The following is a 15,592-nucleotide window of genomic DNA, read 5'->3' on the forward strand; positions in this document are numbered from 1 at the left end:
AACATTTTGAAATATCTAAATTCATCATAAATGTTTAATCAGTGTTTGCAATTACAATCATCACTCATCCATTAGCAAAAGCTGAATTTTAAAAAATTTAAAAGTAAACCAAATCATAGCATACGTTTTGTCTGAAACTCGTGCAACATTCAAAATTACAATCCGAATATTATTGACAGCCTTTGAAAATAATACTATTACAAAAAAGAAGCCAAGATGTATATATCACACATTAAGATTGCCTTTGTTTCAACAAGAAAGATAAGCCAATACGAATCATATGTTATATATGTAAACATAATAACATAATTGACATGTTCCACATATTCAACAAACTTAAACTATCATCAACTAATTTAATTATGCATTACACATCGACAATTTTCTCCCACACAAAAGCACCATTCATCCATCGAACTCAACACCGAAAGATCCCGACATATAAAAATAAAAACGCAAACAGCACATTAAACCAATCACTAATCAAGCTTATTGGGTCCGGTACAGTAACTAACCACGTGGTTCCATAACCACTGGATCAAATACCGCCGTCGGATCCCGTTAACATTATACGTGGCACCACGATCGTCGTTCAACATCTGTCCTGTGTACGAACCACCACCTCCAGTACCATAAATACCCTCGCAAAGATCCGCTATCTCGACCGGAGCCACCGGGTCAGCTCCTGCGTACCAAGCGTTAACCAACGGATTCGTTGCCAGCTCAGCAATCTCGTGAGCGATCACACTTATCATCCCATCCACACCAACATCACCGTTCGGCGACTTCACCGGTTTAATCCCCGGAATAAACGCCGGTACGGCGAAGGGATACGCGCAAACTCCGGGACAAAACTTCGCCGAGTTCCCGACCCAGGCGTACGGCAACGTGAATCCAACGATCGACGGGAACGTGAAGTAGTGAAATCCGCAAACCTGGCCGCAGAAATCTTGAACGTAGACGTCGTCGGAGGTGAGGAGGAGATAGAGACCGCCTTTGGGATTCACCGGCAACGGCCGGGACCTGGAAGCGACGGCGGATTTTATCACGGACTGAATCGATAACCGGGTTAAGGATTTGCCGTGTGAATAGAACCGGTCGTTTTTCTCTTCGCCTAAACGAACCGTAGCGGAAATGTTAGATCCGGTTTGGTCAGTGTAGAGCTGTACGGTTTTCCACCAACCGGAGACGGAGGGGTGTTTGGATCCAACGGCTGAGATTGAGTTAATGAACTCACGGATGATTTTCTTCTGGGATTTTTGCCACGTGCCGTACCAGATTGGGTGGACGGTGATGTTGTTGGTGAGGACTGGGCCCATGTGGTAACGGAGGCGGACGAGATTCGATGAGCCTTCGTATTTCTTTGAAGCGTCGAAGATTTGATCGGAGCCGTTGGTTTTGGAAGGGTATGGACGCCATCCGATGACTTGCACCGTTGATGTTAAGAGCACTGTAAGTACAGTGAAAGTGAGGATCGCTGGAACTGAATGCATATTTTTTTTTTTTTTTTAAAGATGATGATAGAATGAGAGAAGAGAAACGAAATGTTTCGAGTTTTAAGGAGAGCAATCGAGTTTTAATGGAGGACAGAGAGGTGATGTTAAAAGACAAGTAGGCCCCACAAAAAGACAAGCGGCGTCTTCGCTAACCGTCCGATTGTTTTTCAATCTGACGTCACCTAAAACCCTCGTTCTTGGTTCCCCATTGCGCGGGAAATCTTATTCGTTGTTTCAGGGGTAATCATAGGCCTGGGTATAAAATCCGGAATCCGAAATCCGAACCGAACCCGAACCGAAAAACCCGACCCGTTATCCGACCCGAAACGTAAAAATACTCGAACGGGTCTTGTAGGGTGGTACAAAAAATATCCGAACCCGAAGTGTTATTAACCGAACCCGAACGGATAACCCGAAAAATCCGAAATTAATAGTCAATATAAATATTTTGAAATATATATAAGTATTCCAATTATTAAATTCAATATTTGTGGTAATATTATATATAATAATAAATATTAAAATTCTAATAAATGCTTTAAGTACACAATTAGTTATAAATAAGTATTTTATAATTTGCTCATTGAAATAAAAAGTCTACTCTCTATAAGGTAATACATATTTTTTACAAATAATGTTTGTTTTCATGCTTGATTTAACATTTTATTGTTATTTTATCAATTTTATATATGATAGATTAATTTTTATTTAATTTAGATGTTTTTCTTTATGTTTTACTTCAAAATTTTGTTTTTTACTTTGGTTATATCCGAACCGAACCGATATAACCCGAATCCGTACGATATATGATTACTTTATGGGTTTTATGATGCAATACAATTTTGAACCGAACCCGAAGTGTTAATATCCGAACCCGACCCATACTAATAAAATTTTAGTATGGAACCTAGAAGTGTAAACCCGAAAATCCGAAAACCCGAAAGATCCGAATGCCAACGGGTACCCGAACGCCCAGACCTAGGTAATCATGTATTTATCTCACTCTGAACTGCTTCTTTTCCCCGGGTATGGACCTCGCTTTTCAGAATTATTTGTTTTTTTTGTTATTAGTGTCCACCACGAGTTTTGAAAAACACATTTGTGTGTTTTATTTTTTTTCATTTTCATTACTCAAAAGAAATTTGTGTATATCTTTTTGTCGTCTTTGGGCCACTTGAGATATACTATTGAACTAGATTAAGATCCGCAACTTTCGCGTAATAAACATTATATATATAAATTATTTTATAGATTATATGTCCTTACATATTATCAAATAATAAATATATATTGAATAATTAAAAATCAGTAACTATTATATATATAATTAAATTGGTACGAACGTATAAATCAATTTTATTAATCCAAACATTTTTTTAAAAAAATTTGATAGGATATGTAATTAAATTTAAATGATATTAACATACATAATATATTTTTAATATTAATGTCTATTAAATGATGCTTTCTACTCATATGTTTTTTTGATCATATGTATCTTTAATAGCAAAAAATTTAAATTATTGATAACAACATTTTCATTCTAGGATTAATAATTTTAGTAATTTATAATTTAAAATTTTTTCATCAATGTTAGTTCAAAACTTTTATCAAAAAAAATTATTCAAAGTAAAATTTTAAATTAAAATATTTATTTATTCAATATGGTTTATAGTTTAATTTAGAATGATATATATACATATATATTTTAAATCTTAATGATTAATTAAATTAGACTTTTATTTATATGATTTTGTAATCATTTGTATTTTGTCATAACAAAAATTTTAAACCATGGATCGCAAAATTTGAATGTGAGACTTTTAACAGTTTTAGTAATTTATAGTCGTTTTTAAAAATTCAAAATATAACATATACAGAAAAATCTAAATTTTTATAATATGGTTATTATGATTTTTTAAAATTATTTTAATAGTTTAAAATTAAATAAATTTGATAGAAGATATATTTTTTAATCAGATCTTTATTATTCAAAATCATTAATTGTCTTATATACTTTAACCACATTAGACAATTCCGTAATCTTTATTTAAGGAAATAATAAATGACATTAATAATAAATTTATGGTTAGTTTAATAAAAAGTTTATTATATAATTAGATGGATCCAACATATTTTCTAATAATTCTAAGAATCATCCTAGTGATGACATTTGGGTACAAAAAAAAGTTGTAATTTTCACAAATAATATACCGGGGATAGAAATATCATCGCGAACAAGAGGCTAATGACTAAATTGGCGGTTTGTTTTTATACTCAAAAAGATGTTTTGTGTTTTCAAGATTACTTTTGTTTATTTAACAGAGGTTATACAAATCTATAGCTGCATGTGAATATTGCAATTAGTAGACCTTCACTATTACCATTTCTGTATATAGTAGACATCCGCAAGTTCTTTGTGCTTTGTGGCCAAATTCGTTATTTTATGTATATGACAATAGAGATAATGTATGTATGTATAGAAGTAATGCGTTCTTTCTAAATGAAAGTGTTTTAACTTAGAAAGGATGTCTTTCAGAAAGAGTTTCTGTAACCAATTGTGTAAATGTAGAAATAGGATGAATGAACTATATATTGTTGTATCTTCACCTAACCCATTACACATAAGATTACCAATATCTTTATATGTTTTTGAAAAAGATATACTGCAGATAAGGTGACGTAATAAAATAAAATAGATTTATCAACATTGAACCATCAGAGGTGAGATGGTTTTTAACCAACAAAAATTTGACGACTATATACAAAATAATATAATAAATGCTATGTTATAAATCAATTGGCCACCGTTTATAAGTATCCATTTATTATACTTTACAAGTAATCATAGACGACGTTTATAAATATGCAGTCACTGAATTTATACACATGGTGTTTATCAGCAACGAAAATGCATCCCCAATGCGTTTACTTGGGTAGTTGCATGGATTGAGAAATTGCATAAGATAACACATTGACGTACCAATTCTCTTAAGCTTCAACAAAACAATAGTATAATATATATGGGACCGAAATTGTGTCACTTATACAAGCAGGCGATTATTGTTCCAAAGTATGAATCAGATTTAGCTTCAACTAGTGTTTTTCAAAATAGAATAAATATATATCTACTTTTATATAAGTATCGAAAAAGTTGGTTTTACATTTATAGAACTTGTACACGAAGGCTATATAGCCCCACTTATATGTGTTAGTACATTCATTTGAATTAGTTTAAACATGAATGAGTTACATAGATAAGAACATATGTAATGTGCATCTCCAATATCACGATGACATAAGTGGTAAAATGTTTAAGTTGCTAGTTGTAAAATGTCTATTAATAGACCGCCTAAGTAAAACATCCGGTTAAAGATAAACAAACCCCATCGACTACTAAACCCATGCAAGAATATTTCCATCTATTGTTATCTAACTATCATAGTTAGCCTGAAAGTCACGAAGTTATAATTTACAATGTCCAAGCAGGGGCGGTCTGAGCCCTAGGCGAAAAAAAATTATTTGTAAAAAGATAAAAAAATTAGAAGTCCAATTATAATAAATTAAGAAATTGAAAGCGTAATAATTTTTTGCTGATTTTTTTTTTTTTTAAATGGGGACCCTAGGTGGTTGTTTCATCCCGCTTCCCTCAGAACCATCCCTGTGTCCAAGGACCACGACTGCAAGTTCAGAAATTGATTAGTTTATAAGATTTGGATAGTAGTAACCTAAGGGTGGGAAATACTTGGGAGCTAAGATCATGATTACCCCAGTTTCTTAACTGGAGTTCTTAGATTCGGCTAATAGACGGTTCTTAGCTTTTCTTAGATTTTAACTAAGAAAAGCTAAAAACTGTATCTTAAATAAGAGATATAAGAACCCGTCCCTTAGCCGAAAGGTGTAAAAAAATATCAAATCATGAATTAAGAACCCCGGATATGAGACCGGAGTTAATCATGCTCTAAGACCATCATTATCTCGGTTCCTTAATGAAGTCTCTTAGGGTAATTGTAATTAAAAAAAAACGGAAGACACGTCTCTTAAGTAAGGCCGCGAAGGAACGTTTCTTACTGGACAGGTGTCAACAAATGAGAGGGTGGAGGTTCGGTTACGCGTTAAACACGATCAATCTTGGATTTATCTCTCTCTCTCTCTCTCTCTCTCTCATCATCTCTTCGACGAAAGGCGATTTGTATCCCTCACGGTTTCTCTGATCTCGTAGGCGACGTCTCCGTCGGTGGCTCGAGTCGGTGACCTCTCTCTCGGTGGTTCTCCTCGACGGCGATGGACCTCTATCGCTGTGTCTCTCGTCAAATCAAAAGGTAAGTGGTTGTTGCGTTCTTCGATTATGCATGTCTTAGATTATGCATCTTCTAGTCCTGATCGGTTGTTTTTCTATGTTATTTGTTGGTTCTCGTCGAATCTGTGTCTCGGTGGGTTTCATCGACGGCGACCGAGCTTTCCCTCGTTGGCTCTCCTCCAATCGAAAGTTAAACCGGTTCGTCTGTTGTTTCATTACGCATGTGATTGATTATTTGTTTGTTTTTGTGTTTGTTGTAAGTTGGATGTTCTGTCTTTGATATAAAGAAATGCATGTTTCAATTTGTTTTTGATATGTTCTGACTTTCTGTTTCAATTAAAGCAATGGATCGTTTTTGATATGTTCTGACTTTTTGTTTGTTTGTATGTTTCAATTCTTGCAAATCGTTTCTTTCCTCTGTTTCTCAAATATATTAATCATGTGATTGTTTCTGTGTGTTTCAAATATAAAGCAATGCTTGTTTCAATTTGTTTCTTTGCTATGTTTCAATCCTTGATCTGTTTCCTTTCTTTGATTTGTTTTCGGTTTTGATTCTCGTGAATCATAAACTAATTTAGTGATATGTGCATGTCTGTTTGTGTGTTTACCTGTGAGGATCGTCAACGAAACAAGACGAAAGAACCTCAAAGCAGAGGAGTACATTTGGTATCGCAATACAAGTAAATGTCATGAACTTTTGAATTGATTGAAAGTTTTATGGTTGAGTTAGGTAGTTAATGTTTTGCTTAGTGTTAGATTGTGGTTGTGTTAGTAATAAATAGGTGTAATGGTTAGATAGAAAGCGCTGTTGAAGTGTGATGAATGTGTTAGATTGATGTCAACTCCATTTGGTTGGTTGCGATGAAAGCTTTGATGAATTTAAGACCATGTTCTTCTCTTTGTAGCTAAATGTCAAGTCATTTTAGTTGGTTGGTTGTGATGAATGCATCTGAAACTTCCTTTCTTCTCTGGCGATATAAACACACTTATTTCTTCTCTTCCATCAAGTAAAGACATTCTTGTCTTTTAATCTTCTTTCTTCTCCTCCATCTTGTAAAGCCTTTCTCGTCTTTTATTCTTCTTTTTTCTCTTCCATCCTGTAAAGAAATTCTTGTCTTTTAAACTTTTTTCTTCTCTTCTGTGACATTTGCGGATATGGATTATAATCCATATACGCAGTCACCAAGGTTTGTTGAGCTTCTAAATAGTCAACAAGACAGTGTGTTTCGTTTAGTAGAAGAGAGTCAAGGTACTGAAGCTTCATCACAGTTTCGTTTAGTAGAAGAGAGTCAAGCCACTCCTGCAGAGCGTAGAGTACGAAGGAAATGGATCCCAACAGATGACATTGTGCTCATCAGCTCGTGGCTAAACACGAGCAAAGACCCTGTTGTGGGGAATGAGCAATGATCCGGTGCTTTCTGGAAGAGGATTGCAACATACTTTGCTGCCAGTCCCAAAATTGCAGGCCTTGAACAGAGAGAAGCTAGCCACTGTAAGCAGCGATGGCACAAGATCAATGATCTTGTCTCCAAGTTTTGTGGATGTTATGAAGCGGCAACAAGGGAGAAAAGTAGTGGGCAAAATGAGAATGATATTCTCAAATTAGCCCATGAAATCTTCTACAACAACCATAAAAAAAATTCTACCTCGAACATGCGTGGAAGGAGCTTCGGAATGATCAGAAATGGTGTGACTTTTCTACCTCTAAAACTGATGGCATCTTCAAAAGGAGAAAGTGTGAGGACAGTACACAATCATCAAGCTCACACGCCACAGGTGAAGCTGATCAAGGTACCATTCGACCTCTGGTGTTAAGGCAGCAAAGGGTTCTGGTAAGAAGACTGCGGTGGAGGGGAAAGCGCTGTCTGAGTTTCAGAGCATGTGATCGATCAAACAGCAGGACTTGGCTATCAAAGAGAGGCTTTCCAAGATGAGCCTGCTTGATAGTCTACTAGCCAAAAAGAAACCTCTAACTGATTACGAAGAAGCTCTTAAAAAGAAGCTGATTAATGACTTGTTGTCTATTTAGTTTTAAGGTCTCAAGGTCGTGTTGTTTGTTGTCTGTTTCTGTTTCAAGTTATTGTGCTTGCTTCTGTATCGGTTTCATTTTCATGTTCATCTTCTGTGTCAGTAATGATAATGATATGCTGTTCTATTTCATGATTTATGTTGTTCTGTTTCATGATTCTTGCTGTTTTGTTGACTCATGTTGTGGTTATTAACTCATGTTGTTGTTTATTTTAGGATTGCGAGCATCAGTGTCACGGACTCACGGATTGTAGACTCAAGTCACATGTCTTGTATTTTAGTCTCTTGCAACACACATGTCTTGTATTTTAGTCTCTGTCAACACACGTCTTGTATTTTTGTGTCTTGTAGTCTCATGTCACAAGGTCTTGTATTTACTCTCTTGTACTCTATTGTCACGGACTCATGTTATTAGAAATTTGTATAAATGGAAGTGTTTTCAAGATTGTAGAATTCACCAAACGATCAAACACAAGTTTCATCTTCATATTTCACCAAACGGTCAAACACAAGTTCCATCTCAAGTTCTTTATCTAAACATAAGATCAAACACAAGTTACATCTCAATCTATTTCTTCCATCTCAAGTTCTTTATCTAAACACAACTTCCATCTTAAGCTATTTCTTTCATCTTAAGTTTAAAAAAAAAATCATTTCATGGCATTTTCTTCCCATAACACTTTTGAGGGAGTAGATGATGAAGCTTTTGATCAATATTTTGATCAACATTTTGATCAAACATTCGAGAATCTTTTCGTTGATTATGATGGTCAAGAAGATGAAACGAAGAGACGGAAAAACGAGTTTATATCGAGAGAAATCGTGAACAAGGCCACACACGGTTATGGAATGATTATTTCAGTGATACTCCAACATATCCTGACATTTTTTTCCGACGCCATTTTAGAATGAACAAAATTGATCGTCTCTCCAATGAAGTTCAATACTTTCGGCAAAAGGAAGATGGTCTTGGAATGCTTGGTCTCTCTACACTCCAAAAATGTACAGCAGCTATTTGTATCTTGGCGTATGGTCAAGCGGCTGATACGGTCGACGAATACCTCCGGCTTGGTGAAACTACAACTCGGTTATGTGTCAAAAATTTTGTGGAAGGAATAATAAATTTATTCGGCGATGAGTACCTAAGAAGACCAACACCGGTTGATCTTCAACGTCTACTTGGTATTGGAGAGCATCGTGGATTTCCCGGGATGATATGAAGCATCGATTGTATGCATTGGGAGTGGAAGAATTGTCCCACCGCTTGGAAAGGACAATATTCTCCTAGTTCGGGTAAACCAACAATCGTTTTAGAGGCGGTTGCTTCATATGATCTCTGGATATGACATACGTTTTTGGACCTCCAGGTACCTTAAACGATATCAATGTTCTTGATCGCTCCCCTGTTTTTGATGACATAATAAAAGGTTAAGCTCCGCGAGTCACTTACTATGCCAATGGAAGAGAATATCATTTGGCTTACTATCTCACCGATGGTATTTATCTGAAATGGGCAACATTTATCCAATCTATTCCAATACCACAAGGACCGAAAGCACAATTATTTGCTCAACATCAAGAAGCTGTCCGAAAAAAATATCGAGCGTGCTTTTGAAGTCTTGCAAGCTCGCTTTGCCATTGTTAAAAATCCAGCACTTTTTTGGGATAAAGTCAAAATTTTGAAGATTATGAGAGCATGTATCATACTCTATAATATGATAGTAGAAGACGAACGAGATAGATACACTTAATTTGATGTTTCCGAGTTCCAACAAGGAAAAGACAACGGAAGTTCACATGTGGATCTCACGTATTCTACAAATATCACCAATATGATGGGTGTTCGAAATACGTGTTAGACAAATGCATGAAAAACTGAAAGCTGATTTGGTTGAACATGTATGGCGTAAATTTGGACGTGATGAAGACAACAATTGAGCTCGGATGTTTCTTTAAAATTATTCTCGATTTTTTTTACTAATCTTTGTTTTTATTTTTTTTATTTTAAAATATATGTTTTAAATGTTATCTTTTAATATGTTTTATATAATAAACAAATTTTATCTTAAATAAAAAATGTTTAATATTTTTTATTCTAAAAACCACTAAAAAAAATATTTGCATTAGAGATCAAAAATTTATAGGTCTCTTACGTAAAGTTCTTAATACAATTTATTAGTAAAAAAATATTAAAAAATGATCAAGAGCCTCTAAGTGTTTCTTAGGGACAATGATGTTCTACCTAGCTAAACCTAACCGCGATTTCTAATTATCTTATAATACCAATTTTAATTTTATACGATATATTGAGTTTCCTATGTGTCTGTCTATCTTCAAATAAAAAATGGGGACACATGAGCACGGATGGTGTATACGAGGTGCTAGTGTGTATCCCATTATTCCCATAAAAAGATATTTAATTTGCTGTAATTCGCATTTGAAGGTTCCGATGAGAATATTTATCATTTATTTTTATATTTTACCTTTCACCATTACATTTTAAACCATCAATTCCAAACTATAATCCGATAACACAAAAGATAATTGAAAAATGTTAGGATGAATAGCTGTTCGTTTGGGAGCATATAGTTAATTAAACATACTTACTCTTCATCCAAAATATAATTTTAAGGGAAAATCATCAAGTTTTTGATTATTAAATTATATAAAAACAAGAAAATAGTTTCGGAGAAAAATGTAAAACATAGAGATGGAGAAGAAAACAAAAGGAAACCTGGGAAGGATAAGCGATGGGTCCGTCCCAATCGCGGAGCGAATTGCGCGGCCCTCTTGTCAAGGTATTGATGTGAACATTTATATTTAATTTAAATTTTAAACTATAACAAATAATTATTATATGTAAAATAGAGTTTTTTACACCTAGAGACACTTACTCACTTTCCAATTACTCTATAAAACATTTAGTACTTGAGACACACTTTCTCATGTCAAAAAAACTCTTATGACCCTACACTTTATTATTTTTCTCATTGCCTTTATGTTTTTAATATAAAAGTTGTTTTCTTCTCATCACATAAATATTTCTTCTCTTCTTATTCCACTTTATGTTTTATTTACTTTTATCTCAGATTCTAAAATATATTAAATAAAAATAATTGTCGTAATAAATTATACATAAAATTCTTTATTTTTTAAGATCCATTTTCATATATATATATATTAACGTGTAAACAAAATTAAGTGTGGACGTGGACACCAAAGCGTGGATAGTAGAGTTATATACTAGTTGTGGACATGGACATCTTACCACGAAAGTTGTTGGCTGATACTTTTAAAAGCTTATTTTTCGCTATAGTCTCTGGAAAGGAAAAACTCACATAACCACGTTTCCACCGTTACTCCCACCGTTACTGGCACCGCCGAGGCCACCACCACCATCTAGCGGTTTAAAAATCTCATTTTTGGATGCTGAAAATTTACCATGTGACCACATCCAATCCAACGCAACTAGTTAGTTCTCGATCTCTGATAAGAGCTCTGATCGAGCTCCAATAGATAAGACATCTCCGATGGAGCTATCTTATCGAAGATCGAGAGCTAGTTGCGTTGTATTGGATGTGGTCACGAGGAAGTCTCTAGCAGATCGATGTACATTGGATCGAAAGATGAGACCTTTAACGAGTGAGAACCAAATCTCGATCGTGGTGATGGTATCGGCGGTGCCGGTGACGGTGAGAGTAACAGTGGAAACATGGTTATATGGATTTCTTCTTACCGGAGACTATAGCGAAGAACAAGCTCTTAAAGGTATAAGCAATGACCTTTGAGTTAGGGTGTTTATGTCCACAACTAGTGTATAACTCTACTATCCACGCTTTGAAATCCACGTCCACGATTAATTTTGTTTACAAGTTACCATACATATATGAAAATAAAACTTAAAAGATAGAGAATTTTAAATATAGTTTATTATGACAATTATTTTTATTTAATATATTTTAGATTTTGAGATAAAAGCAAATGAAATCATGAATTACAATACTAAAAATAATAAAAAAACTAATTTTTTCCTTCCCTTGAGGGTATAATTGTCCAAAAATTTAATGGACCCACAAAAAAGTGTGTCACAAGTGGAATGTGTTTATGAATGTAAGAAAAATTCGTGTCCTAAATAGTAATCAACTCTGTAAAATAAGATAAAAATCCAAATAAAATTAAATATAGTAAGCAAAGTAGTAAAAGAATCGTACAGCTGAGATTGAAAGCTCTGGTCGCAAGTGGGCCACTAAAAGTTTATTTTAGCTACTGCGGGTCCTACTTGCTACACTGATGTTACGGTGACACAGAAGGACAACTACTGACGCCAGTCTGGCGAATAAAGACACTTGGCACATACGTGGAATCTAGTGCTGACTCGACAATATTTGGCTAATATGACACGTCATCGAGAAGTGTGAAAGGGACAAACTTTGCGTGAAGTTTGCGGGGTTTTTCTTCCTTTAATCCACAAAACATCGCGTGATGGTACGCTCCGGTGAACGGTGAGGGCCATGATCGTTTTTTTGTCATGCTACATTAAATTGGTTTCATTATGCATTTTGTCACGTGCAATGACTTTCTTTATAGTAAATATTTTTCAAATTTTCGCATTCATAATAACTGGATTTCTAGTTAAGAGGATATTATCAAGTTGTCATCAACTGGATTTTTGTATAATTGTCCTACATTTGTTTTAATTTGTACAACGTCTGTCACCCGTTGATATTGAATTCTTCTAGTAGAATCCGCCGATCCGGCCCAAAAATATATATTAGACCAAGTGCAATGACGTGTTGAAAAAATTAATTCAACAGTTGACCAGTGGTGTGTTTAATCAAACGTTTAAAATGACTTGGCACACAACTAGCTGAAAAAATTAAACCCGTTGAGAGGGAGAGAGACAGTCTGATGTGGCATAGTTCCATTGGCCAAAGAGAAAGTGGTTCTGCCGACTTTTCTTTGATTGGCTGTGTTTTAGTTTTTTTTTTTCCTCTTCTACATTATTTCATTCAATTATTGTATATTAAAATATTTATTTTAAAAAAAAATTATATCAAAATTTATCATATTTCATACTCTATAAATAGAGACTTGTTTCATTAGATTTGGACACAGAAAAAAAAACCATCTTTAGCCTCTCATAACTCTCGTTTCTATATTTTTTCTATCTTCTTTGAAAAAATGGATCCCAACCAAAACTCTTCTAATAATATCCAAAACCCTTCAAACAACCCTTTTAACTATCCGAATCCCAACAACTATCCATTCCAAAATCCGTTTCCTAACCCCAACCAACCCCAAAACATACCAAATTATGGTTTTCCACCAAGTTTTTTCACGCCATCGGCTGTTCCAAACTACCATCCATATTATGGTTCGCCAATGTCATATTCATCTCAACCACCCACTTATTCTTCTACTCCAACGGATAAGGAAATTGCTTCGAATGTTGGAGCAACTAAATTTCCCTAGTTTTCTACACAAATGACTCTTGGTGGTATAAGTGGGGTTAATGAAGCAACTCTTGGAGCAGACAGTTCAGCCTCTGCTACCCGAAAAAGCGTCAAATGGACAACTGAGCAAAATTTGGTGCTATTGAGTGGGTGGATCAAATACGGAACAAACAGCGTTGTTGGCAGAAACCAGAAAAGTGAATCATTTTGGGGCAAAATTGCTGAGTATTGTAATGAACATTGCTCATTTGATCCTCCGCGCAGTGGAGTTTCATGCAGAAATCATTACAACTACATGAACCAAAAATTGTCAAAATGGATTGGCGCTTACGATAACGCTAAGCGTATGCAACAAAGTGGGTGGTCGGAGCAAGATGTATTGGCGAAAGCGCAAGAAATCTATTCAGGTGGTGGTACCGGAAATTTCAATTTAATGAAAGAATGGATCGCTGTCCGTGATCAACCACGTTATGGTAGTCAAGTTGGAGGGAATAGTGGCTCTAAAAGCAGTGGATCTAAGAGAGCCCACGATAGTGATGCTAGTGACTCTAACTCTGTTGGATCCACTGCTCATCCAATGGGAAGGGATGCAGCAAAGAAAAAAGCTAAAAAGAAAGGCAAGAGCGTAGCCCTGGAAGTGGTCAACGAAGATTTTAATGAATTCAAACAAATCAAGGCTCAAGAGTTTGAACGCTTGGAAAAATTAGCCATGTTGCAAGAGGAGGCAAACGAAAGGCGAAAGGAGGCAATCCAAAGGCAAGAGGAGGCAAACCAAAGGCAAGAGGAGGCAAATCAATTGATGAAAGAAAAAACTCGGGCTAAGAAGATGAAGATGTGGCTGAAGCTAAGTGAAAAGGAACATCTCAATGACCAGAGCAACGAGTTGTTCCAACAGTTGAGCTACGAATTATTTGGAAAATAATTGTAGTCACAAGTGGTTTCTGCATCATCCCACTCCATGCTTGTCTGCAGCATGTCACTTCATGTTTTTGCAATGTTTGTTGTAATTTTCTCTTTTAATAATGTTGTTGTCTGTTGATGCTTTAATAATGTATTGTTATGTTATGGTTTAATAATATAAAATCTTATCCGTCAATTTCGGTTTTAAATGGGAGAATCTTATCTTATAATCACTCAACATGGTTAATAAAGCTGTCGAGTGCCCGTGACTTTTCAATCAATGCTATCCGTCAATTTCGGCTTTAAATGGGAGAATCTTATCTTCTAACCACTCAACACGATTTAATAATGTTGTCGAGTGCCCATGACTTTTTCTTCAATGTAAAAATCTTATCCTCCAACCACTGAACATGATCTATCGATTTCATTGTCTTATAAATAAAGACTCATTCTTTCATTGATGTACCAATACCACAATGGATCCATCGGAAATTCCTTTTGATATGGATCCTTCAGAACTTCTTTTTGATATCGAAGCTTACAAAAGACAATCTGAAATTGAAGAAAGGTATATCCTCAACCAGTTTAGAGAGCGTCGAAAGAAAATCGAGGAAGACTATCCACCTCGTAGCAAGAGGAGATACCACAAGAGAGATCATGCAGCGGCAAATCAAAGATTGATTGACGACTACTTTTCCAATCAACCTACATATGATGATACAATGTTTCGTCGACGATTTCGGATGCGGAAACATGTCTTTCTCCGAATTGTAGAGGACCTATCAAGAAGTGACGATTACTTCACTCAACGATTTGATGCAGCTAATAAAGAAGGTATATCTCCACTAGCGAAATGTACCACAGCCATGCGGATGTTAGCATATGGTATGGCAGCCGACGCAGTTGATGAATACATCAAAATTGGAGGTACAACAGCTTTGGAGTGCTTGCGTAGGTTTTGTAAGGGAATCATACAATTGTACGAGCAAGTGTATCTGAGAGCCCCAACTGAAGATGACCTACAAAGAATTTTGCATGTTAGTGAAATGCGAGGGTTCCCGGGAATGATTGGGAGTATTGATTGCATGCACTGGGAATGGAAAAATTGTCCTAAAGCGTGGGAAGGACAATATACTCGGGGAGACAAGGGAACTACCACAGTTATTCTTGAAGCGGTCGCAACCCATGATCTATGGATCTGGCATGCTTTTTTTGGATGTCCAGGCACATTGAACGATATAAACGTTCTAGATCGTTCACCAGTGTTCGATGATGTTGAACAAGGAAATACTCCAAGAGTGAACTTCTTCGTGAACCAACGACCTTACAATATGGCGTACTATCTAGCTGACGGTATATATCCTTCTTATCCTACTTTCGTCAAATCGATTAGGCTTCCACAGAGTGAACAAGAC

At 35.4% G+C, this 15,592-nt stretch overlaps 2 protein-coding genes and 1 pseudogene across 2 annotated transcripts in view; 2 read left to right on the plus strand and 1 right to left on the minus strand.

Moving 5' to 3' along the window:
* Positions 1–262: 262 nt before the first annotated feature.
* Positions 263–1,555, minus strand: LOC106327786 (protein EXORDIUM-like 3). The gene has a single exon (XM_013766035.1). It carries the CDS (start codon positions 1,491–1,493, stop codon positions 480–482), a length of 1,014 nt encoding a protein of 337 aa, XP_013621489.1. The 5' UTR covers positions 1,494–1,555; the 3' UTR covers positions 263–479.
* Positions 1,556–13,005: 11,450 nt separating this feature from the next.
* Positions 13,006–14,199, plus strand: LOC106323506 (annotated as a pseudogene).
* Positions 14,200–14,653: 454 nt separating this feature from the next.
* The window catches only part of LOC106323507, a 2,310-nt gene continuing 1,371 nt past the window's right edge, over positions 14,654–15,592 (plus strand). The window contains exon 1 of the mRNA XM_013761617.1: positions 14,654–15,530. Coding sequence (XP_013617071.1) covers positions 14,654–15,530 — 877 coding nt within the window. The remainder of the gene's footprint in view (positions 15,531–15,592) is intronic.

The sequence above is a fragment of the Brassica oleracea genome, chromosome C2, assembly GCF_000695525.1.
Source record: "Brassica oleracea var. oleracea cultivar TO1000 chromosome C2, BOL, whole genome shotgun sequence".
Lineage (NCBI taxonomy): Eukaryota > Viridiplantae > Streptophyta > Magnoliopsida > Brassicales > Brassicaceae > Brassica > Brassica oleracea.